This window comes from Apium graveolens, chromosome 9 (genome assembly GCF_009905375.1).
Source record: "Apium graveolens cultivar Ventura chromosome 9, ASM990537v1, whole genome shotgun sequence".
NCBI classification, from domain to species: Eukaryota; Viridiplantae; Streptophyta; class Magnoliopsida; order Apiales; family Apiaceae; genus Apium; species Apium graveolens.
In genome coordinates, this window is record NC_133655.1 from 225,661,543 (window position 1) to 225,685,344 (window position 23,802).

Consider the following 23,802-nt stretch of genomic DNA (forward strand, 5'->3'; position numbering starts at 1 on the left):
GCCGGTTATATATGGGGATCAAGGGTGAATTTGGAATTACGCAATCGGGTATTTGAGAAGTACGCATGTTTGAGTCAGGTATCTTTTGAATAACCCAATTGTATGCGTATTTGGTGAAATTTTCTAAACCTTACCCTAGTTATAGGTGTAGTACCCGAATGGTAAATACGTGTTCCATTCGGTAATTTTCTCATTCTGAAATCGTTATTTTGCTACACCCCGTTCAGAAAAACCGGTACTTTTAACCATCGGCGACCCGATTAAAATCTCGAAAAAACAGGTTATAATTTGATTATTCTAATATATTTTCTTATATATTTATGAATTTATATATACTAAAATATAAATAATACTTTAAACACATATATATTTATTGCATGAATAATAAAAAAAAAAGATATACTAGATATACTAAGTACCCTGTATATATTTGGATAAAATTGGTAAAACATGTTATTTTATAAATAAATGTTTTAATATTTTCATAAAATATTTTATGCAGACTAATAGGGTGGTGGCCTAAATGTCACTTTTTGGGGGTTAAAAATAGCCATGTCACTTCAAAACGGGTGTACCGTTTATGCAAAAAATAAACGGTACTTCGTGTAACGTTTGGCATTTTGATTTTTTTTATGCGCAAAACGGTAGATAAAATAAAACGCTATATGATGTGCCCTTTTGAGCCAAAACGCTACTTCAACTAACATTTGCACATTATAAAAAAATTTAAAAATAATAATAAAGTAGCAAAACGTACCTTTTTGCATAAAAAAATAAAACGAAAGACGAAGTACCGTTATGAAGTGACATTTTGGGTCATTTTTAAAAGTGATATTTGGATCATTTAACACAAATAACATTTTGGTCCATTGTTCAAACTAATAATGATTTAGTTTCTAATAAACCAAAAATGGATTGGATCGAAACGACTTTCCGATTTAAATTTGAAAAAAATTCAGCCCGATCCGATCCGGCCCAAAAAAAGCCCGATTTTCGGCCCGACCCGAGTCGAAGCCCAAAACATCCGGCCCAATCAAAGCTCGGACTATTCTACATCTCTTTATTCAACTAACATTTTTTTTCAAAAGAAACAGGAAGGAGGGAGTATTATATGAGCAAATTTTAATGTTCGGTACCTGGGTCCAATCTAGCCACATCACCCACCCATTTATTTCCTAGTACAATAAATCTGTTACAAACAGGCTTTATATTTAATACATACATACATATTTGATATTTGGTAAGATAATTACTCTCCCATTTTACCTGTCACTGTCTCATTTGGTGGTTTGGTTGTCATTGACTAAAATTTAACCGAAATTTATTAATACTTTATAATTGAATAAAATAAAAAATTATTATATATTTAATCTATTTTAATATATAATTTTTAGTAATCAAGAGCACTGTTTAATATTTGGTAAAAAAAATTGGCGAAGGGAGTAGTATTTAGTTCCTAACTTTTTCCACAAATTAAATTAAAAGTCTATGTAACCCATCGAGGACACTCGCTCCAGATTTACCCTTTTCCCCGACTTCGATCGACAAAACTGGGATTGGATGCACCAAAAATTAAGTTGCCAACAGACTGCCCTACTATTAAAATAGTACGAGTAATATACAGATAATAACAGCAGCAGCTGCAGCCTGCATGTATTCAGTTCTCAACCCAAGAGCTCTTTATATTTACATTGTCCGGTTCCGCATCAGTCAATCCATTGCACCCTCTTGTCTTGTACAATTTCAGCACTAACCACTGGGTTAGTCCTTCAAAAGTTTTCTCTTAGTAAGAGTGCACTTTTAGTCATTACAGTCCACAAATTCAACCTAAGCACCACATGCTTGAATGGAAGCCCTAGTTGGTGAGTCATTGATGGACTTAGTCCTTGGAATACTGCATAAGTTCAAACCACTGCAAAAAATCGCAAAATAAGGTATTAGATTGTAGACGAGATAAAAAGTTTACAATGATAGAGATCAATAAAGGAGACAAAATCATATTAATGATTTAAAATGGGGACTTACTTGTCTCAGCAAGTCAGCTAGTGTCCTAGGAAGTGCTTCTATATTCTTTAACAAGACATAGAATGGGAATGGGAACGAATCCATGTACTTGGAGAATTTAACATTTCCGCTCTCGAAAGATGCTTCCTGTAGTAGCACAATTTTTCATTTAATTGCATTAGAGATACATTTTACTTGTTCAGCAAGCAATGATAGATAAAAGTAGATTGAGGTACCATAAGGTCCATTATGGATTCCTGTGGACTATCAAGCAGCAAAAAGGCTACCATACGCTTTTTACTCAAGATGTCTCTCACACACCGTTTCAAATTTTCCTGAATAAAATGATAAACATACAGGCAATGAAACTATAATCTCAATAATTTTTTTAGCTCAAACATGAATTACTGTGAACAAGGTACCTTTTCATGAAACCGTCCATCCGCTATGATTAGAACCAGCTGCTGCAGTGGATTATGGCCAGAAGGGAGTCTCGCATTTGCTACAGCATCATCCAGCATGTTATTCAGATATTTCAAAAGATCAACCATTGGTTCATCTGCTATAGTGTTCTCTTGCCTGAATGTCAAACTTGAGAGCATCTGCACCATTAGCAAAATAGAAAAGTAAGAAAGAAGATCAGGATGGAATGAAATGATCTGGTGAATAGTATGACTAAATAACCAAGAATGGACTACTTTATGTGTTCTTAAGGGACTCTGTAGCCACAAGGACAAAAAACAACAATGTGAACACATGCTCCATATTATGATTTTCCTATTATCAGCAAGTGCATGCAAACAAAAGCAGTGTTTAGAATTAACCTTCACACCAGCCTCCCCAGTGAAGGGATGATCAAACTCATGCAGTAATTTAATGTTTCCTTTCTTCCCAAAGCTTGTAACTGCCAAATTCCCCACTTCCAACTGAGACATTGCGCGACATACTGTTACCAAAGCTTCAATTGCAACATCTCCGCAGTTGTTCTCCGACATGCTGCGGGAATCATCGACAGCAATGACAACTTGGTAATCGCGTTTATTGGGCCGAGTCCGTCTGAGCCATATCTTATCTTTTCGATACTGACTTGCAATGTATGCAATAACCTGGACATTAACCAGAATCTTAATAAGAACACGAACTAAAGTAGCGACGCTCATAAGATAACTTCAAATATAATTTAACATACCTTCTTCATGTTGATCCTTTTACCAGTCCTGTAATCACCTTGGAGCTTATTAGCTAGAGTAGGTTCCATCACCAAACGAAGCTGTTCAGCCAACTCCTGAGACAACCTTGTTGTACGCAATTCATAGTTTCTCCAAAGAGTATCACCTTTCTCTTTCATATCACTTGGCATTTCTTCCCTGTTGCCGGCTTTCCCCAGTTCATTGTCTCTGAGTGAAAGAGTCTTGATTTGATTAATATCCTCGCTCATGTACGACTTCCTCATGGACACTAAACTTTCTTCTGATAGATTTGTGGCATCATCATCATCAAGTCTGTTGACTTCCGGGGATGCCTCCGGTAGCATATGCAAGTTTTTCATATCCATCTTTCTTTCAGACTTGTTTCCATTATTTAATACATTAGTCTTAGAACTGTTTGGTTCAGCTTGCTCATCAACATCCATTTTAGCCATTCCAACATTTTCTTCGCTATCTGCATTTCTATCAACATCCATTTTATCTACCTCAATCCCACCAATATTGTTTTTTATCTGGTCAGGCAATGCAGGTCCTAGTGCCTGAGCTGTTCCTTGTTCAAACTCCGATGTAAATCCATACTCTTGAGCATTCTCTTCCATTATATCATCCAGGGACTCTTCGTTGCTTTCCTGTACATCACCAGACACCTTCACTCTTTCTTTCCATTTTTCAAGTGCATCACCAACATTACGATAAGGATTTGGCTGAGTTTTCTGAAGAGATGTAGACTCTTGATGTGGCAACTGACTGCTGGGTAAATCATTACTCAATTTCCCACTACTGGATGAGTCGGGTACAGCAATTTCGCTCTCAGATGAATTAGGTAAGTTTCTTGACGGAGCAAGGTCATTCTGAATATCACTGGAATTAGACCATTTTGCTTCTAGAGAAACGTCTCTTGCTGCTGCAGCTTGTGATTCGCCTTGTGGTTGTGTTGCGGAATCTGTATTAGGTGTTTGATTGTCAGAAGCATCGGGTCCAGATGAATTTTTCTCTTGAGCCAACAGATCCATTTCTGTATTTTTGTCAGTACTATTCTTTAAATCATCTCTCTCTGCATTTCCATCCCCTTCAGTTTCAATTTCAGCTTCAGTTTCATTTCTTATTTCCTCACTTAACTTGGCCTCTTCATCATTTTTGTGCTCTGACAACTCATCACTCTCTTCCAGGCAAGCATCTTCCACAGCACCTTGTAATTCCTCCATGTCAATATCTTTGTCAGACCCTGTGTTTTGGTCTTCAAAGTTCAACCCCGTAGGATCTAAATATGCTTCTTCCTTGTCCATGTTCATGTCCTGCACATCTTCTGTACTACCAGGACCTTCCTGCTCGCCATTATCTTCATTTGGATCATCAAATTTATTAGGATCATGGTTTTCTGTGTTATCTGCCTCAGCTGCAGAATCTTCTTTAGCTCTAAGCTCTCTACCAGTGGGATCTTCATCTTTTACGGATGGCCCAGACTCGTATTTCTCATTTTGTGTACTAGGATTGTCAACTTCATTCTTATCCCAGCATTTCTCATCAACAATTTCACTTCCAGGCCCAGTTTCCCCAATTTCCGTTTCTAATTGCTGATCATCCTCACCAGCTTCCTCATCCTCTCCAGAATCCTCACTGACATTGTATGCATCCGCATCAAAATTCTCCTCCATCTCTATTCCCTTTTGATCTTTACTTGGTACCTCATTTGAAGCATCTTTCTCTTTATTTTGCTGCAGGCCGAAGATTTAAGTAAAACAATGTAAATATCAAACAAGGAAAGAAAGCACAGCTCGAGTTTATGTGTGCGTGCACACTAATAGTTTCACAGCATACCTTATCAATACCAATAAGCTGATCTTCATCATCAATCTGATCACTGATATCCTTTACTCCATCACCATCATCAATACCGATTCCATCTGAAACCTGAGGTGGTTTATGGCCAGTGTCATCCACATCGTCTTCCGCTGAAACACCAAATCCTTGGGAAAACAATGACGCAAAGATTCTGGCAACCACATGTGTCATCATAGATACCTAAATAAAGCAGATGCAGATAGTCACATTTAAAAATAATCATGCATATACCATTTAGTTACTGCTTTATACTGTATTGTGTTTTTTGGCCGGCTACAGTTTCTTTCATATATTTAACATCTATTTGTAAATCTGGTCAGGGGTCACAAGGAGAGGAAACCCACTTATCTTGTTTATATATCAAGAAGCAGACACCAGAAAGGTTTTCTTAATCTAAAGTTTACTCCAAGACCAAATTCAGAAAATATAGAAAAGAAACATACCGATCTATGGATTACCAAAAAATCATCTAGTAGACCTTTACTGAAGATCTGCAATGGTTCTAACAGCGCATACATATGCTTCAAGTGTGCTCCAAGAACATTACATAGATTAGGATTTTCACTACTGTCACAAGCTACCAAATCTCCCTGAATAGAGATCAAATATTTTAGTATGAAATAAAAACCAAAAATATAATATAGCGCAAAGTAAACGCAACTTACAGCAATATTAACCATCTTTGTTAGGTCATCACATATAACATGTAACTGAAGATCTTCAGTTAGCACAACAAATCTTTTTACTGATGCAGTTATACTTTCTGGAGGCTCTTCAGGAAGAGCATTGCCATCATTTGACGAGCATACAAACTTAAGTGCCTTCAGAATGTGCTTATAAGTTCCATCAAGGGTTCCACTGAACATAGCTTTCAGATCAGCTGTTTCCCGTTGGACACAACTGGAATTTTCCACATTTCTAGCTTGTAGTGCTAACAGATATTCTTCAGCAATCAAATTACACTGTAAATGTTTAATGGGCCAATCATCAGAGGGCTGGGCAAATATTTCGCTCTGATATATTTGAAGTATCAGACCTAATTGATTTGTCAAAAAATATTAAAACACATGTTATGTGCATATATAGTTATGCATTACCTTTTCGAGTATATGTTCCAGATGACTAAATAGAATGTCATTAACAGATCCTCCATACATATGCTGCTTGCGGAAAGCAGATAGATGGTCACCATCCTGCTTGCGGAAAGCAGATAGATGGTCACCATCCTCCTTGCGAAAAGCAGATAGATTGTCACCGCCATGCTCCTTGCGGAATGCAGATAGTTCGTCACCAAACTCTCTAATCAACATAAAATTTTGGGTTACCATCTGTTCCATATTTTTTGTAACACCATATGGATGCAATGAAAGAACCTCGGTTGTTATAACTCTATCGCAACCTAAAAGAATCTCATCCAGTAAATCCTGTTGCAAAATTCCTATAAGAGATTGCAATAGAACTTGGATTCTGAAAAGGACATTAACAATACAAGTACCTTTGATTTACGAATATGCGGAATATACTTTTCAATGAAGAGACGGGTGTTCCTTGCTGCACTTTCACCATCTTCACAAGTGGTCAAATGGTTATTTTCTACCGTTCTCAGTAACACACACTCATCAAGCATTGTGGCGAACAGAATATCTAGTGTATGCTGCAATTATTCGACCAGTGAGTCAATGACCACAATCACAATTCTACGAAATTAGATATATGGAGAAAAGTTAATTTTACTGTCAACCATGTGCAAGCTAAACAGCAGCCAAATAGCAGTGTACCTTTTGTTGCCACATGCATTTGAAAGTAACATGTCGGCTACTGGAAATCAAACAGTTGCTGTTATTCGCAGTAGATTCTGGAGAGAGGTTTTTTAAAGTCGACAAGCAATCCTTCAAGTAATTCAGGTGCTCGGAAAATTTATAGAGAGCCAAACGATGTTCTCGCTCTAATGCAATGAGATGGTCAAGATATGAACATGTCCTTGTAACCTGTATGCAAGATATTTTTTTTACCCATCCAACATTGACAACATCTAAATGTTTTCGAGAAAGAAAGTTAAAAGATACTATCTAACAACCCATGCTATGCACAGGCTTATATTTATAATTTTATTCATATTTTAATAACTTACATTTTGAAATTTTTATATTATTTGAAATATGATAACGATAATGTTACGATTCTAATCGTATTTTTACCGTGTATAATTTGGACTAACGAATTATTATGATCTCGGCTGTAAATTTATGCAATAACTTGCGTTTCAACAAGCATGTTTGTAGTAGATTTCAATTACCCATTTTAATAAGTCCGGTGATATCAAATAAGCCCATTGTATTACCATTGAGCCCATGGTACCGACCAATGATTTATCTTAAGTTCTGATTTAATATAGTAGTATAGATATAATAGCTACTGATAAACTTCAAAGTGTATTCAGATATCTAGAAGTTCTTGTGTGACAATACACAATGTAAGAACAAATTGTATCTGTACTGAAATACCGAAAAACTAGAAGTAACTAATCTCTAATTCCGGGGAAGAAATATAATAATTCTTTTTAATCAAACTTGTCTAGGACTAAATTAAAGGTTAATAACAGATAGGGCATCCCTGTGCAGTAGGCTCCTTGCAGAAGAAAATAACTAAAAGTACTTTAGTTAGTATAATACACAAGATAATGTGACAATAAGTAGTTCCTCACAAAAACTATGAGCATACCTGTTCAAGGTTAATATCCTTGTGAAAATTTAAACAGATCTGACGCAGATGCTCTACTGACGCAATGCTCTTGAAGAAGTACTGGTTCGCTGTTTTCCATTTAATTTCACAACTTCCAAAGGGAATAGACTGGATTTCACCCAAAGCCGCAACCTTGAAATCCATTGCGAGCATACCATCTGTCAGTAACAAATGCTTCAAGTCATAGGATTGTTGAAGAACCCACAAATTGCTATTTTTAGCGACCTGATCCTGTATTTCAGATTAAAAGAATTAAATTAATTGAATTATCACCGGCATGAATAATCTATAAATTACAGCACAGATGCTCAAAATAAAAAATTCTAGTTTAAACCTTGAACTCTAGAATATTTGAAGTATAATTAAATACCTCCAAGGAGTTAGACCTATGCTTCAACAAGCCAGATCGATCTAACAGATTCAGCATTTCCACCAAAGCCCTCCTCTTCCCGAAACTTTTCTTTTCATCTTTCCAAAGTTTACTAGAATCGGCAGCAGTTTCGCATATCTTTTTAATTGAGCGCAGTACCTTCTTGCAATCTTCCTGGTATTTGAGACCAAATGAATTGGAAGGTGCACATTCTCTGATTGTATCCTTTGCACAGGCTTTAGGAGCAACAACTTAAGTTATTAGGAAAAATGGTATACGAAAAGTCATTCGTAAATTTAATGGAAGCTCAACTCAAAAACAAAGATGGACGAAAAACCTTTAATTTTTTTAATAGAGTTCTGAAGGAAATCAAATTCAGTTGTTGATCCCTGTTGAAGGTTTTGCAAAGCACTAGACAGTTTACTCCTCAACGAGGAGTACCACAGAGACCTATATCAGGGTAATGATTGAGTAAGAAAGATACATAAATACTACATTCCAGGATGTACGAAATCAGTGGTTTGCACCTAAAAGATAAAGCAATATCACTGAAAGAAACTATCAACATAATGAACTATTATAGTACAACTACAATGTATGTTGTCACTATATTAACATACCGGCTTTCGTCACTGAAATGAATGGGGTCACATGCAACATTGAGGATAAGACTGTTCATCTCCAAAGAATCTCCCAAAAGATTCAGAGCTTGTGGAGTCTGAAGTTGTGACCCTCTTTCTGCTGTGTATTGGGCAAGAAATCGCATAGCAGGCTGTTCCAGTAGATCCTGTGGAAATTTAAACACAACACGAACAAAATCAATGCCATTATGTGCTTGAATAAATCTGCAAAACAAATAACTAAAAAAACTTGTGCAGTCTATATACAGGAGTGGCAGTATATGCCATCAATGCCCTACTATTTATTAAATTATTCTAAAACAAATCAAAGGCATTATCCCTCAAACATCTACTTTTTTTAATTCTACCTCTAATGTCTAAAGCTTACATAGGATATAGAATATAGATAGAGGACAAAGTTCCAAAGCCAGACTACTTGCTACAGACAATCAGTTCATATTATAAGGTGTTGGTACACTCATGAGACGTTACAATAACTGCTAATATACGCTTACAATTTAATAAATCGCAATAACTATATTTATCAACTCCCTTGTACATTCATAAATTACAACTATCTTTCATTAAAAAATTTGGAAATGATACTTACAGTGTACTTCTGTATGATCTTCATTACTTTCTGCCTCGTTCTTCTGGAAATTTCCATATCAGCTCTATCCCATCGACACAATTTCAAAATCTCCTTTAGTTCCGAATCAATACTCTTCCTGCTGGTTTCCATGTGCACCAAGATTCTGTGAAAGAAGTACATACAACATTACCACTCTTGAAACAACTTCATGTAAACTCAAAATAATACAACACTTGAAAATTAGAACTCACATTGGCAAAAACTGAGCATAGAAGCCAAACGTGTTGTACAGTATGTCCACATTTTGTCTTTGGTAAGTACTACAAAATGTATCAAGTTAGTACTTTAAAAGAAAATAAACAGTTAGGAGACTATTTACCAAAAGACATTTGTGTCTGCTTTTTTATTGCATTATGCTTCTCTTCACTGCATCTATATATATAAACTGCACGGAAACTGAGATTAGCAAGCAAACCTTGAATAACAACCACGGAGTAAACCAGCACTAGTTTGTCCAAGAAAAGCAAAAATAAGTTGAAGGCGCTTTCTAAATTCACCAACACTGGATGTCTCCATAAACTCCTCCAAACTGCAAAATTTATCAGTAACCAACTAAGCATGGAACTAGCACTAGACAGTATAACATATAAACTGGCAAGTACACAAGCTACTAAACCTACCTCCGAATAGTGGAGTAATTATGCTCATCTGTATTTTTAGAATGCCTACGTTGCAGAACTGAATATAGAGGGAACCACAACTGCAAGAAGATAAAAACCAAACTAAGGAGCAAATAAAAAGAACTCCAACAAGCAAGCAACAATATACTGTAATCTGGTAATTAGGTAAAAAGACTAAGCTGCATAAAACATTTAAAGAAAACATTACATACTTTTACTGAAATAAAACTTAATATCTAAGAATTCGCTTTAATATAATCAAATTTATATGTTGCACAAACCCTAGTTTCCACAGTATTTTGATACTTGCACATTTACTGTTGCATTTCCTAAATAGGGGATGGCTAGCTGAAAAAGCATAATGGCCATAGAATTTAAACAATATTTACCTTCCCAGCGTTGGTCTCGAATTGAGCTTGAACTTCATTGAGCAAAGAAGGCCAGCATTCAAACTCTAACTTTTGCCACGAGGATACTAAACTAAGAATAGGCTCCAGTTCATCTGCATATTCCAGGTTCCATTGCAACACATAAATTAACATGGTACCTCAAGGAGAGAGGAACTAAAAATGATCTATAAATCTAGACTCTGCAAAATAATACACTTACCAGTAAGGGGAAATTTAGAAACAGTTTCCTGTAATGTACGGATCCTGCTCAGAAGAAACTGTAATGCTGACAGGGCCTTGAAGCAAACCAAGAAAAAGTGTAAGGCCATACCCTAGTTTACGGTATACAACACAGTAATACTAGCAATAGAAGGCAAATCATGCTATAATGGACTCCACTATGCCCAATAACATAAATTCTCAACACTATATTTTTAGTGAATCGTTGACAACGAACATAAAAGATTACGGGTCAAACTTCAAAATTTTGATGTAAGATATTATTACAAACCAAAAAAAAATGTTTTAATGATATTAAACATCAGGGAAATCTATTACCTTGGAGAGAGGAGTGTTTAAAGGAATAGAAAGGACCAATTCAATCACATCCAAAATTTTCTGAAGAGCAGGATGGTCTTCCCTTTCATTTAGAAGAAATGAAATTCGCTTCTGAAGAGCTAAAACTGGCTCCACCATTTTAGCCATCACGAGTGCATTTGAATCCTGCAAAGTGAGTGCACTGAAGAACATTAACAAAAATTATAAGAATAATATTAAGAAAAAGAATATTATAACTTCTTTTCCTATATACAAAGTAGATATAGAACCTTATAAAAATTGTAGGATTCTTTAGTTTTATGAGAGCAAACAAATTTTTGTTCATAATCTATACAGAGGCGAAGTAGATGCTCTGGCACGAGCTTTGCATCAAAACTGGAGGATAGCAAACCTTCCAGCCCTGTAAAAAACAAAAAATTACAATTTGGGTGATGAATAAATTTCCATAGGATTGGAGTATGAACTCTTAATAATTACTTGTAATCATTCTGGTCCCCAGTGTATACGAGTCAATAAAGGTCGACAGTCTGTCTGAATCCGTTACTTCAATACTTCCAGGCTGAACAAAAGAGAGTTCATATTATTTACACGACTCAAAACTATGTGAAAATACTAGAGAAACAACTATTAATAAGAATTAGTGACGAACACATTTCATCTGTCTATACACATGCATGCACATATACACACACCAAATACTCAACAAGTACTTGTGGACAAAAATTCTGACTGGCCAGTGTTAGGTTTTATCAAGTGGGAAATTTTACAATCTAAATTACAAGATTAGCTGAACCACGTAGAGCAAACTGCCATACATATAAAACCTACTCCAAAATCCTTACTTATATACCAAAGGAAGCAAAACACATAAATACATATTAAAAAACAAAAATATGATCAGATGAAAATTTCTAGCTACCACTTACTAAAGCATCTTGATACTACACCATGGATTAAAAGACTTACAAACATATAGTCTACATTACATACAAGTACATACATTTACATACAGACAAACACACACACACACATATATATATAATTCTAAACATTAATAAATATATATAATCACACTAAGTTTTAGATCAACATACATTTTGTATAAGATCTATTGAGCCATATATTGCATTGTGGAGAAAAACTATGTGGTCCAGTACTGTTTCTTCCAAGAACCTCCAATTTTCCTCCAAGGATTCACTATACTGTTCAGCATTTGCCTACATGGATGGAAGGACAGCGTTAGACATGGCAGAGAGATAGCCAAGGCAGTCAAAAATGAACTTCATTTTTTCTGACCTGTACATCAATTTCTTCTTCTGCTAAAATCATGTCCTGCCATTCTGAAAAAGCAGCATTTCCAACTGAACTACGAAGAGTGGATATGTCAACTTGAACAATGCTGTCCATCTTAAATGCACGAGGACGGAACTTGTACATCTGAGCTTCATGTTCTTCTTTAGTTTTTTCTTGAAATTTCATACTCATCCACAAACTCGAAAATTCATCAAATATGGTATCCAAAATCTGATTATTACAAGCATGCGCAAACAAATACAGGCATAGCTTAGGAAACAAGATTGGCAAATGAACTTTTAAGGCCAACAAAATATGAAAATTCCAGAGAAATTACCTTGAATGATGAATTATCCATGAAACGAGCCTGAGCAGCAAAATGTGCAACTCGAAAAAGTACATTCTTAGAGATCGCTGCTTTCAGCTGTAGGCTTGATGACTCCACATCAGTTAATAAATTTGCCAAAGTTTCCAGCAAACTTGTATTCAAAGCTGTTACAAAGTTAGGATAAACTATATCGGAGGAGGAAAGTCTGGCAGCCATGCAGTTGGGGACAAGAGATGGAGCTTCTGATAAGTAGACTCTAGGGAATCTCATAAATGAATAGATTGCTTCCTGTCAAATAAGATTCAAATCTAAATATTAAGTACTTTTGAATGAACAGCATAGTGAAAGGTTGACAAAGACAAGGACACAGATATTGACAATTTAGTCATGGTTAACCATCCCTTCCAGTTATATTTTAAAAGCTATGCACATAATGTGATGATTATTACGATAAGGTGGACAGTAGAACTGACCAAAATCACAGTAAGGTTACCGAGTTCAAAGCTTTAGAGAAGCTTTTTAAATTTTTAAATTAATTGGCTTAACATAATGATTTATAAAAGTAATCTTTACCATATTTACGTAAACAAATCGGGAACTAAAACAGTAAAAGTAAACAAGTATTGTACACTACCTGAACTTTATCTATGTCATCCTGTCCAACACTATCCAGAAATCTTTTCTGCAAATAACTTGAAAGGAGCAGAGCAAGGCCTAATTTTATTTCATATAGTGCAACTTGAACTGGTTGAACTATGTCAATGTACGCCGCATATTCATCTGACAACCGCTCAATAAACCGGGTTATAGTCTCCTGGTAGATTTAGAAGATAAGGTTGTATGAGAGTAAATAATGTTTCAGAAATAATTTGACATGTACAGACACAAAACCAAACACAGAAAACCAAGAGACTGAACAAAATAAACCATGCCAGAGAAAGTTCTAGATGTAGATATATTAGTAATAAAGAACTGAGAACTCCTACTACATTACATAAACTAACCTGACAGTTCTGAACTTGAAAAATGAGCTCCTCTATATTCATTGTTTTGACAGTCCTCGTCAAACCGAGCGATGTTGTAACAAAAGTAATGAACTCATCACATTCATATTTTAATTTAATAAATTTTTCAGGATCCAAGCGGAACACAATCTGAGAAACACACAAGAGAAACTCATTTAGTGATTGCAAAATATATATTACCTAGAGAAGTATAAATCAATACTCGATGGGCTGCAAAGGTCATATGTAGCATGAATTTTGTTTGTAAATATATGCAAAACGATACTTACACCTGCAACACTTACATATCTAAGAAATCTGCTAAATGAGGACAGACTATACATTTCATAGCATAGAGCTCAACTATTACAAATTTCTTATGTTGGCATCAATGAAGATAGTACGTAGAATCATGGCCCAACTAATGATCAACAATAAACGAAGGAGAAAGGAATATAGGTTTAGAAGTACACTGACCCGTCTTTGCAAAATTTCCTTCTCTTCTCTTAGCTTTTCCAGCAATGTAAATTTTTCTTTGGCAGCATATCTTGAAGAGAAACATCCTGCAAGATTTTCACACTCATTGCGAACCTGCAAACCACGGGCAGTTCAATTTTAATCTGTTAATGCTATCTCCACCAATTCAACCACTTCTGATACTTGACATGTGACACAAACCACATACTATAAATTCATCTAACTATAAGATGCGTGTACACTAGCTCATTGGCAAGTAAAAGCAGATATGTAAATCTCATCTGAACTTTTCAAAGATCTCATTAATGCCAAACAAACTGCACTTCCAATTTTTTTATGAGAAATATAAATCCAAACACACGCATGTACCGGAAACATCTTTATATTACTCATTTTCCTATAAAAATGTAATACAGGCAGGTGACATAAATTTAATGTTGAAGTTAAGATCAAGATACCTCGATTTCTACTTCAAGTGAAGCAATCTTTTCAACTAACTGTGAATACCTAACAGAATATTTCACAGCTGGATCTATATCATCACAACAAATTAAGAGATGATAGCGTAATGCACCAACTCGCAACCATGCACATGCAACACTATATTCAGAGTCTGCAAGAAACACAGTATTACCAAATTGTACATATATGAATATCGAGTTATCATTGCTGAATTAAAAAAATGAGGTGTTCACCTGGGGATGAGCATTGCAGATACAGTTCATTGAGCAGTGGCTCAATCAGGGAATCTATCAGCGTGGTAAATGCACGGTGATTCGACGATGAAAGGGAAAGAATCAACTCATGAATTTTATCTTTCTGTGAATATGAAAGTTCAACTCAAATAAATAAATAAAATAATGACTATCAGAACATATGTGACACCAGAAAAGTGGTCCAAGTAAAAATCATAAAAACCTCAGACACTTTAACTGAGAAGCGGTTAGAAAACAGATATGATAGTACGGTACAGATATGTATCAGAAACATATGAAGTATTGTAATAAGGTTACCATAAAGATCTGCTTGTGATCAAAACAAAACCAAGATGTTATTTCTGAGTACTTGTCAGCTTCAAAGGATTTCTTGTGTGCAAAGATCACCTAAAAAAGTAAAATTATTATTCTAGTGAACAGTTGTGATGACCCTATATTCTTCTAAATAAAATGTTACCTGTTGAAATAGACACCGGGCAGTTGATACAAGGAAGTCATATGCATTTACCATCTGCGATGGTCTTACCAAAAGAATATGAGATGAAACTCTAAGTTTCAACATGTGAACAAAATGATCCCTGATAGCAGATGTACTTTTCCTACAAAAAGGGAAAGAAACAGACATAATAATCATAGCAGTCATGAAAATGCAAAATAAAGAACTAACAGCATTATAACTAGGGAAGACGAGGGGAACTTAGCAGTTGCAAAAAATCTTTTTCAAGGCATGCGCATATTTATTCAAGGAAACTGAAATTTTTTAAGAGCCTACTTGCTCACACTTGTCTTTCCAGCGAATAGAGTCTTCAAAACTTCCACTCCAGAAATAAGCCGAACAGAGAGTAATACTGACACGAATATTTCAAAGGATACACGTGTTTATCAAATATATAAAGGTGTGTGAGTATGCACGCATGAGGTTTTGTAGTCATTATATGCTCATCTACCCCAAGAACCAGTAGTGTTTTCTGTTTTGAAAACTCTAAGCTTGCAGGTCAGCCTTTAAATGTCCCGTTCACAAATTTCAATACAAGGTTATGCCGCAACATAATATCTTATATTAGAAAAATATTTTGATTTTGCAATAGCATATTGCATATTTTGATTCTATCCTTAATTTACTGTTTTAAACACTTATAAACCTAGAAAATCACAAAAACATTCAAAAACTAGAAAATTGCATTGTCAACGCATGACAAAAGTCTAATAGACTAAACCCTAGTGATTCATGTGTGCAACTCCTCTTAGAAACAGCATAGAACTAACAGCATTATAACTAGGGAAGACGAGGGGAACTTGGCAGTTGCAAAAAATATTTCTCAAGGCATGCGCATATTTATTCAAGGCAACTGAAATTTTTTAAGAGCCTACTTGCTCACACTTGTCTTTCCAGCGAATAGAGTCTTCAAAACTTCCACTCCAGAAATAAGCCGAACAGAGAGTAATACTGACACGAATATTTCAAGGGATACACGTGTTTATCAAATATATAAAGGTGTGTGTGTATGCACGCATGAGGGTTTTGTAGTCATTATATGCTCATCTACCCCCAGAACCAGTAGTGTTTTCTGTTTTGAAAACTCTAAGCTTGCAGGTCAGCCTTTAAATGTCCCGATCACAAATTTCAATACAAGGTTATGCCGCAACATAATATCTTATATTAGAAAAATATTTTGATTTTGCAACAGCATATTGCATATTTTGATTCTATCCTTAATTTACTGTTTTAAACACTTATAAACCTAGAAAATCACAAAAACATTCAAAAACTAGAAAATTGCATTGTCAAGGCATGACAAAAGTCTAATAGACTAAACCCTAGGATTAGAATGTGCAACTCCTCTTAGAAACAGCATAGATATAACGCATATAAACAAGATTACAGTGCAACTAGATCGCAAATAAATTTCAGAGTTATCTTACAGAATGGTGTCAACAGCTGCCATTTTCACCGGCTGGAAAAGCACATCTGGGAGCATAACATCGTAACCATGCACTCCTATAATATTCTGCAGACCAGCAGACATACAAAACAAATAAGCACATAGTTTTGTGACAATAAAGAACAAAACTTTGACAGAGTCTACACAAAGGGTATAATGAATTTAACTAAACTGTTACCTTTAGATGAGAACGACAATGCGTCCACAACGACGTGTGCCACTTAAACCAAAACTCGAGAACAAAGCTAGGAAGTTTGGGCTTTTCTGTTTTACAATGGCAAGAAATTAAAGGCCTATTAAAGATGACAGCTACTTCCCAAACAAGAATTAGACATCATACTAACCTGCTTTCGTCGATGCCCAAGCATCAAGAGTCCACAATATCTTTATATGTGCTGAGAAGTCCATAGGAGGTCTAGATGAAACTTTCAGTGAGTAGTCTAATGTAAACTGAAGGCGTTCTTTTAACCGAGACAAAGCCTGTTCACAGATGTAAATAGTGAAATATTAACAAAATTTTGAAGAATAAAACAACAAAAGTCAATTAAAAAAAGATTGGAAATGACATACATCGAGGTGCCCATTCTATATTCACATTAATTGCAGCTACAATTATAACCTAAAAACCTAATAGGCACAGATATTGGTCAAATCATTCGGTGCTTTCAGCAAAGAAAATAGTGGCCCTGTACATTAAGTAGTACACAAATGTTTTTATAGCAAAGCATCTAAAACGTATTTTAATGACAAAAATGAAAATAACTAGGGGATATATATTGGACTTCAGAAGTCATATTAACAAAGGAGCAATCTTGGTGTTTTAACAGATTCCTACCATACAAATTCAAGTGATAAATATCTGAAACAATTTTTGATGACACAAATGGAAATTACTCAGACCAAATAAACCAGAAACTTTTATCTTACAGGCAGTATGTCATCCTCTTTAAATACAACAATCTTTGACAGCTCTTGAAGCAACCACATATCCACCATTAAACTTGTTTCATCAACAAAAGGAAGTGTGGGAATCCAATTATCCAGGCCTGATTGTGTACATAATACAGTTGGGGAGAAAAAACAAATAGATAGGTCTGGGTTGAAAGCTTGAAGAGCAGAACCCGTCTTTGCCTGCAAGTTGTGTTTTTCATGTTCAAATCTTTTCCAAAGCATCTGCAAAACAATATATATAAACATTAATGTTCTAGACTTTCAAGGAAAAGATCACTGATTCCCAGTACCAAGGGAGACAAACCTGATGCATCTCTTTAAGCTGATCAACATCAACGCCCCCCCTCACAATGTGTGATGACGTGCATAATCCTTAAAAAGAGACCAAAGCAAAACAAATGAAAATAAACCCAAAGTTGATGCCCTCTTTACAGTGGAACTACGGGAAGGGACTTGTAATAGCTCATATTACCACTAAATCTGAGCAAAGAAAGATCATATGTGGAACACAGAGGTGAGACAGAGTAGCACTGATTAATGTATAAAAGAAAAAGACACTCCTACCTTCTAAAGCAATTTCTCGAAGGTCAAAATCAGATGATACAGCAGCTTCAATAGGACTGTCTGTGACGACTACAAATTATACAATTTCCCCGTCAGACCACAGAAAATACAAACCAAACAAACTAATAAAACATATTATTCCCCAATTAATGAGCCAAGAGGACGTACTTTGATTTAAAAACTTCTTTCTTGGCCAGACCATATCGCAGATGCTTAAAAGCTGATGCTGCTCATGATATACATCAGCAGAAGAAGGTAGAAACGGATGGCCTCCATGGACCCAAAGCAAGGACTTTTGTGCACGTAAAGACCGAGAGGAAACACAATCCAGTTTCTCGCTCCCCTTCTACAAAAAAAACAGACGTTTATAGATAAACCGTTGCTGAATGTAACAAGGAAAATGTGTGAAATAAGAGAACCATGCTATCAAGGGATTTCACCTGAAAGTTTTCAACTTCTCTTCGACATAAATCCTTCAATTTAATAGCATTTTTCATTAGTGAACGCCATGCAATAACCAAACAATTTAACTGGGATGCAGTTATCCCCTTCCAGAACAAGACATGATCTTCTAGAAGGTCGTTGTATAACTTGAAAGTTTCATCAAAAGAAGGACACTTGACAAGAGAATCAAGCACTTTCTCTTCCAACTCTTTTAGAGATCTCAGCACAGGCACAAAACACTGATTTTCACCGGAAAAGCGATACTCAGTCTCTGCATTCCACTGCCAATAGCTAAGCCTGAGTACTCTTACACATTTAATTGCATTAGAGAGTAGCTTATTAGAAGGTCTCAATGGTGATGATGCATCCACCAACTCGACTGAAAGAATTGGCTTCCCCTTCAACTCAAATTCAGTTTGGGACATTTGATCACGGCACTGGTGTATAAAGTGCCAAATAGGATGTTTCAGTTCTTCTTGAAGCATCGCCAGGAAAAAGTTGAGGAACTTATCATGTGGCTGTAACTTAAAACTAAACCAACCTAACCAAAAAAGATACAAGTCAAAGTCCCCCTCAGTCGCTTGCTCCATTGTCCAGTTCGCAGCAAAGAAAAGCATCATTCTGTAAAGCTCCGAATCCAACTCCTCCTGATCTCCATAGTATGTGACCATTGAAGTTGAGGCCTTAGGAAAAATTACTCCATGCAACATCTTCAAATTTAACAAGTAAGGCTGAGCAGAATCAGCAAAATTTGAACATTGATTCTGCGCACAAGTTTTTCCAAATGCATAAGACGCACATTGGGCAGCAACGGATTCAAGATACATGCAATTTTGTCTCACACAAGACTCTTTAGAGTAAGAAACAAGATCTTGCAACTTCAAGGGTGTTGGCCATCCTCCTGCTAAACATAAGGCACTTGCTTTAAACGAATCTAACTTTTGCAATTCTCTGATTGATAACAAAGAGTTTGACACTTTATCTACTATATCCGTTCCCTCTGCCTCTCCTAAAGATGAAAGATATGTGTGCTGCCAACTTATTTGGAGGCTCCAACCCGGCCTGTTACCACAGTGAAGAAGTCTACAGAACAGCTGCACCCAGCGTGCAAGTTCAAGATAAGTAACGCTAACATTTACATTCACCCCTTTTTCCATTGCCGCAGTATGGGCTTTCGCCATTAAATCAACCAATTTACCAGAAGGAATTCCAGAAAGCACAAGAAATCTCTTCACATCATTAAGTTCAATCGCATCACGATTCTCAATTAAGTCCCCATGAAGCAGCCAATCAGGCTTCATAACAAAAATTTCAACACCTCTATTTCGCATTGCTCGGGATACTTCGCCATAAGTGGGGTTCACAGTGAGAAACAACCGGAACTGTTTGTGAGGATGGACAATTACCGGCTTCCCGTCCACATTCCCACACTCATTCACCATTATAAACCCGGACTGTTCAACTAAAGAGTTAATCCGATCAAGAACCTGCATACACAGCAGTTAACATAATGAACAGTGACTGTAAAAATAACAAACTATAGACTGAAACAAATTACTAACTGAAAAAACCAACATAGACAATTACCGTAGGATTGCAAAGATTCGCATTCTTGAGTACTATCCATTCCCCATTTTCTATAGCTCTTATCAAAATTCCAGTCACCCATTCAAACTTTGCTGAATAACGCCCTCCCTTGCCATCAGTCAACTTATTTGTTGTATTCAAAATCATTTCCAGATCCTTACTTGACCATGATACAGTCAATGTGTCATTTTCCAAAATCGAATAGAGATGATTTATAATTTCAACAAATAACCTAACAGAATGTAAGGACTTTGTAGTCCAATTATCATCATTTGTTGTAAAAGAACTCGAAACACCGTAGTCAATGCTCGACAAAAAAGTCAGCCATCGAGCAATCAGGTCTTTTCTCTTTATGTATGCCTCGGTTAAGGGTTCCAGATATAAGCTTGAGTACTCGGTAATGTAACTTTCAACACGGCCAATAGCAAGACGATAATTACGGAAGGCATTGTATTGCTCAAAGCATCCAAGTAATTCAGAGATATCAGTTGCAGATGAAAGGCTTAATTCATTCAAAACCCTGCCTGTAAGTTGTGCTAATGATCTCAGCAATGATATTTTACCGGATGATGGGGGACCTACTAATATGCATAGCCACTGGTGATGAACACAACGAGCCACTGCTTCCATGCTATTACGTGAACCCGGCATAATATGAAGCTCACTTTTAGTGAGTTTATGTGACTGGGAATGATTTCTACTAATGCAAGTGCTCCCAATCATCAAGTAATCAGGATTAAGCTGCAGGCGCGGAAATGGATTTATATGTGATTCAAGTTCGAACACCTTTTTATAAAGTTCTATGACTCGTTGACGATCAGACGGTGTTCGCATTCTTTGAACATAAACTGTGTCGAGGAAACAATCATTTCTTGACTTTTCAGGAGCATCTGCAATAATTTAACAGATTGAAAGACTAGTTAGAAGTTATGACATTAAAATAAGTAACATATTAGTACACACAATATAAATATATACCTTGTATGATTTGACATGATCGAATAATGTCCCGAAGATTAAATTCCCAAGGAGAGCCTTTTTGACCATATTTGTGATGCACCATTGTGTCTTCGTGTATTAGCTTATTAAACCGTATCAACTTCAACAATAAAGAATTGGAGATTGATGGATACAGTGAAGAGCATATACTGATGTAGTCATCCTCAACCAACTCATCGATGTAAACCTATAAAAGACGCAACAATAAATTTATAAACTAACTGATACTTTGGCTCTTCGTAGAATGTACAAGAATTCAAGAAACTAAACAGCTAGTAAGATTGTCAAGTACTATACCTTCGTAAATCGATTAAGGAACGATTTTGGAAGACCTTTTCTACCTCCACCTTGATATGAAGGATTCTGACAAGCAAATACTCTGAAAGATGGTGGGCACTTAAAAGTAATACCCAATTCTGGAATAAAAACTTCTGCTCGATGATCTAGAATAGCATTAAGACCCTAACATAAAGAATGATATCAGATTTCAACTCTTTGCAAGACATGATACAAACTCACGCAAATGAGCAGGCAGCACAAAATTAATTTAGATACAGACAAGTAACAAAATAAATCTCAGACTGTAAGCAAATAGTCATATGCACATACTACATATACAGCATCCACTTAACTATTTTAAGTATATATATGAAGAACAAGAATATTTCATAATACCTCCAAAACAGATTGTGGAGCAAGATTAAGTTCATCCAGCAAAACCCAAGAACCCTGTTTTATAGCCTGAAATCCAATATGCGCGAAGGTCAAATAAATCTCAAGCTTAACTGCGAAATCAAATAGAAAAGGTTGAAGAAGCTAACCTGCAGCAAAATTCCATCAGACCAAGCAAACTGAATTCCATCATCAGCCTCGATGGGCAAATCAGACCCCAGTAGATCCATTATGTCAGTCTGCACATTGCCATTTGAGAGATTGGTGTCACAAGAACAAAATAATGCACACTTATATTGATTGAATTCCTTCAGAAATGACAAATTTAGAAAATGTAAAGATTAACCTGCTCAGATAAGTTTATCCGTACAACAGTGTGCCCCGAAAATTTGCCTAGGGCCATTATTAAACTGGTCTTTCCAACACCAGGACTACCTTCCAGTAGAACTAGAAAGAAGAACATTGAAATAACGGTAATAAACTTTCACTATGACTGCACTCGTTCAAATTTCTATGGAAGACTAAACCAGGTTTCACAAGCATTATATAAATACATAACACGCACTATAAAAACAATATCAGGTTTAACAAGAATTACATAAACAATACCTGGTTTGGAAAGTTGCATAGCACGGAGTGCTCTCAAAGCATTTCTACGAGTGGTTGGTGCAAGAAACTCAAAATCATCACCAGCAGGACTGTCATTGCCTGAATAACAAAAACGGGCCAAGTTGAGAAAACAAAATTTACAAATTTCAATTGCACTAGCATGTGAGACGTGAGTAGAGCAGAAAATTGCTGCAAACTCTATATACTTAAGGCTTGACACATTAATTTAAATGTTTTCATTCTTCTATAACATTTTTAATTTTTTTTTTTTAAAAAAATCATTACAAAACGGAACTACAGATAGTTGAATCCCAATCCGATTAAATGATAAAATAAACAGATCTGATCCTAGAATCATAATTAGTTAATCACCGATCATTCCTAGAGGAATAGACCGAAATATGGTGACTCCCATTTAAGGCAAACTTTTCAAGTTGACATTCATGTTCATATTAAAGGAAAACTTAGTATTGAAAGTGTAATAACCTTTGGTGTTATACTTACCATGATTATAATTAAAAAGAATTCATTAACCCGATTGTTATTTGTACTCTGTTCTCACCTTTATCGCTAGATTTTGTGTCACCGGTTAAAATAAAGAACCGAGTTTTTTCCTATAATTTTGTAGTAGTTCATGTGTGTGCCACTCAAGCAATGAAAATGACACATTAGACAACTTAAACTCTTTTCTAAACGACATGATACATTTACACACACAGACATGTATAAAGAAAAAAGAAAAGAAAAAAGATAAACTATGAAATTACCATTCTCAATGTAAAAGGGATTAATTCCAAAGTGACTCCCACTGTGACTCATATCAATACTTGAAACATTAACAGATTCTTTAAGGTCAGACCACCCATAGTTTTCCATCATGCAAAGATTTGTGTGATTCAAGGTCAGCTTGCACTCCTGAGGCACCATAAAAAAAGTCGCCAAACGTTCACAATTTATACGTCTTGTTAAATTTCAGAAAAAAAACCGAATAGTTGCCAATATGCTATTCCTCACTAGGGGCTCTACATCTACAATTGCACAATTTACATCAAAGTGCTTGTGGTATAAATATGATTTATCATCAACAAACCAAACAATTTTTACCTCAAAAGTTTCAAGTCTCCTGTATGTTGGTTCTACATTTTAAAGCAATTTTTTTCGAAAAGTAATTTTACCAGGTTCAAATGATAATTCACCCAACTTACCAAAT

General features: G+C 35.7%; 1 protein-coding gene across 1 annotated transcript in view; it reads right to left on the bottom strand.

Moving 5' to 3' along the window:
* Positions 1-1,338: 1,338 nt before the first annotated feature.
* LOC141682550 (midasin) overlaps positions 1,339-23,802 on the bottom strand; it is a 38,965-nt gene continuing 16,501 nt past the window's right edge. The window contains exons 26-76 of the mRNA XM_074487242.1: positions 23,360-23,507; positions 22,593-22,691; positions 22,330-22,430; positions 22,133-22,222; positions 21,987-22,052; positions 21,609-21,773; positions 21,291-21,498; positions 20,313-21,202; positions 18,722-20,212; positions 18,450-18,627; positions 18,282-18,350; positions 18,022-18,089; positions 17,694-17,939; positions 17,111-17,246; positions 16,945-17,030; positions 16,747-16,832; positions 15,281-15,422; positions 15,121-15,210; positions 14,803-14,926; positions 14,566-14,720; positions 14,108-14,221; positions 13,631-13,780; positions 13,261-13,440; positions 12,636-12,914; positions 12,302-12,529; positions 12,100-12,222; positions 11,483-11,564; positions 11,275-11,405; positions 11,006-11,170; positions 10,668-10,743; positions 10,448-10,560; positions 10,059-10,138; positions 9,854-9,967; positions 9,630-9,698; positions 9,397-9,541; positions 8,787-8,953; positions 8,504-8,616; positions 8,167-8,402; positions 7,776-8,027; positions 6,833-7,042; positions 6,550-6,708; positions 6,152-6,478; positions 5,720-6,016; positions 5,498-5,644; positions 5,031-5,234; positions 3,194-4,927; positions 2,829-3,110; positions 2,427-2,606; positions 2,241-2,339; positions 2,026-2,151; positions 1,339-1,912 (exon numbers count right to left, since the gene is read on the bottom strand). Of these exons, the coding sequence (XP_074343343.1) occupies positions 1,880-1,912; positions 2,026-2,151; positions 2,241-2,339; positions 2,427-2,606; positions 2,829-3,110; positions 3,194-4,927; positions 5,031-5,234; positions 5,498-5,644; positions 5,720-6,016; positions 6,152-6,478; positions 6,550-6,708; positions 6,833-7,042; positions 7,776-8,027; positions 8,167-8,402; positions 8,504-8,616; positions 8,787-8,953; positions 9,397-9,541; positions 9,630-9,698; positions 9,854-9,967; positions 10,059-10,138; positions 10,448-10,560; positions 10,668-10,743; positions 11,006-11,170; positions 11,275-11,405; positions 11,483-11,564; positions 12,100-12,222; positions 12,302-12,529; positions 12,636-12,914; positions 13,261-13,440; positions 13,631-13,780; positions 14,108-14,221; positions 14,566-14,720; positions 14,803-14,926; positions 15,121-15,210; positions 15,281-15,422; positions 16,747-16,832; positions 16,945-17,030; positions 17,111-17,246; positions 17,694-17,939; positions 18,022-18,089; positions 18,282-18,350; positions 18,450-18,627; positions 18,722-20,212; positions 20,313-21,202; positions 21,291-21,498; positions 21,609-21,773; positions 21,987-22,052; positions 22,133-22,222; positions 22,330-22,430; positions 22,593-22,691; positions 23,360-23,507 (11,253 nt within the window). The 3' untranslated portion in view covers positions 1,339-1,879. The remainder of the gene's footprint in view (positions 1,913-2,025; positions 2,152-2,240; positions 2,340-2,426; positions 2,607-2,828; positions 3,111-3,193; positions 4,928-5,030; positions 5,235-5,497; positions 5,645-5,719; positions 6,017-6,151; positions 6,479-6,549; positions 6,709-6,832; positions 7,043-7,775; positions 8,028-8,166; positions 8,403-8,503; positions 8,617-8,786; positions 8,954-9,396; positions 9,542-9,629; positions 9,699-9,853; positions 9,968-10,058; positions 10,139-10,447; positions 10,561-10,667; positions 10,744-11,005; positions 11,171-11,274; positions 11,406-11,482; positions 11,565-12,099; positions 12,223-12,301; positions 12,530-12,635; positions 12,915-13,260; positions 13,441-13,630; positions 13,781-14,107; positions 14,222-14,565; positions 14,721-14,802; positions 14,927-15,120; positions 15,211-15,280; positions 15,423-16,746; positions 16,833-16,944; positions 17,031-17,110; positions 17,247-17,693; positions 17,940-18,021; positions 18,090-18,281; positions 18,351-18,449; positions 18,628-18,721; positions 20,213-20,312; positions 21,203-21,290; positions 21,499-21,608; positions 21,774-21,986; positions 22,053-22,132; positions 22,223-22,329; positions 22,431-22,592; positions 22,692-23,359; positions 23,508-23,802) is intronic.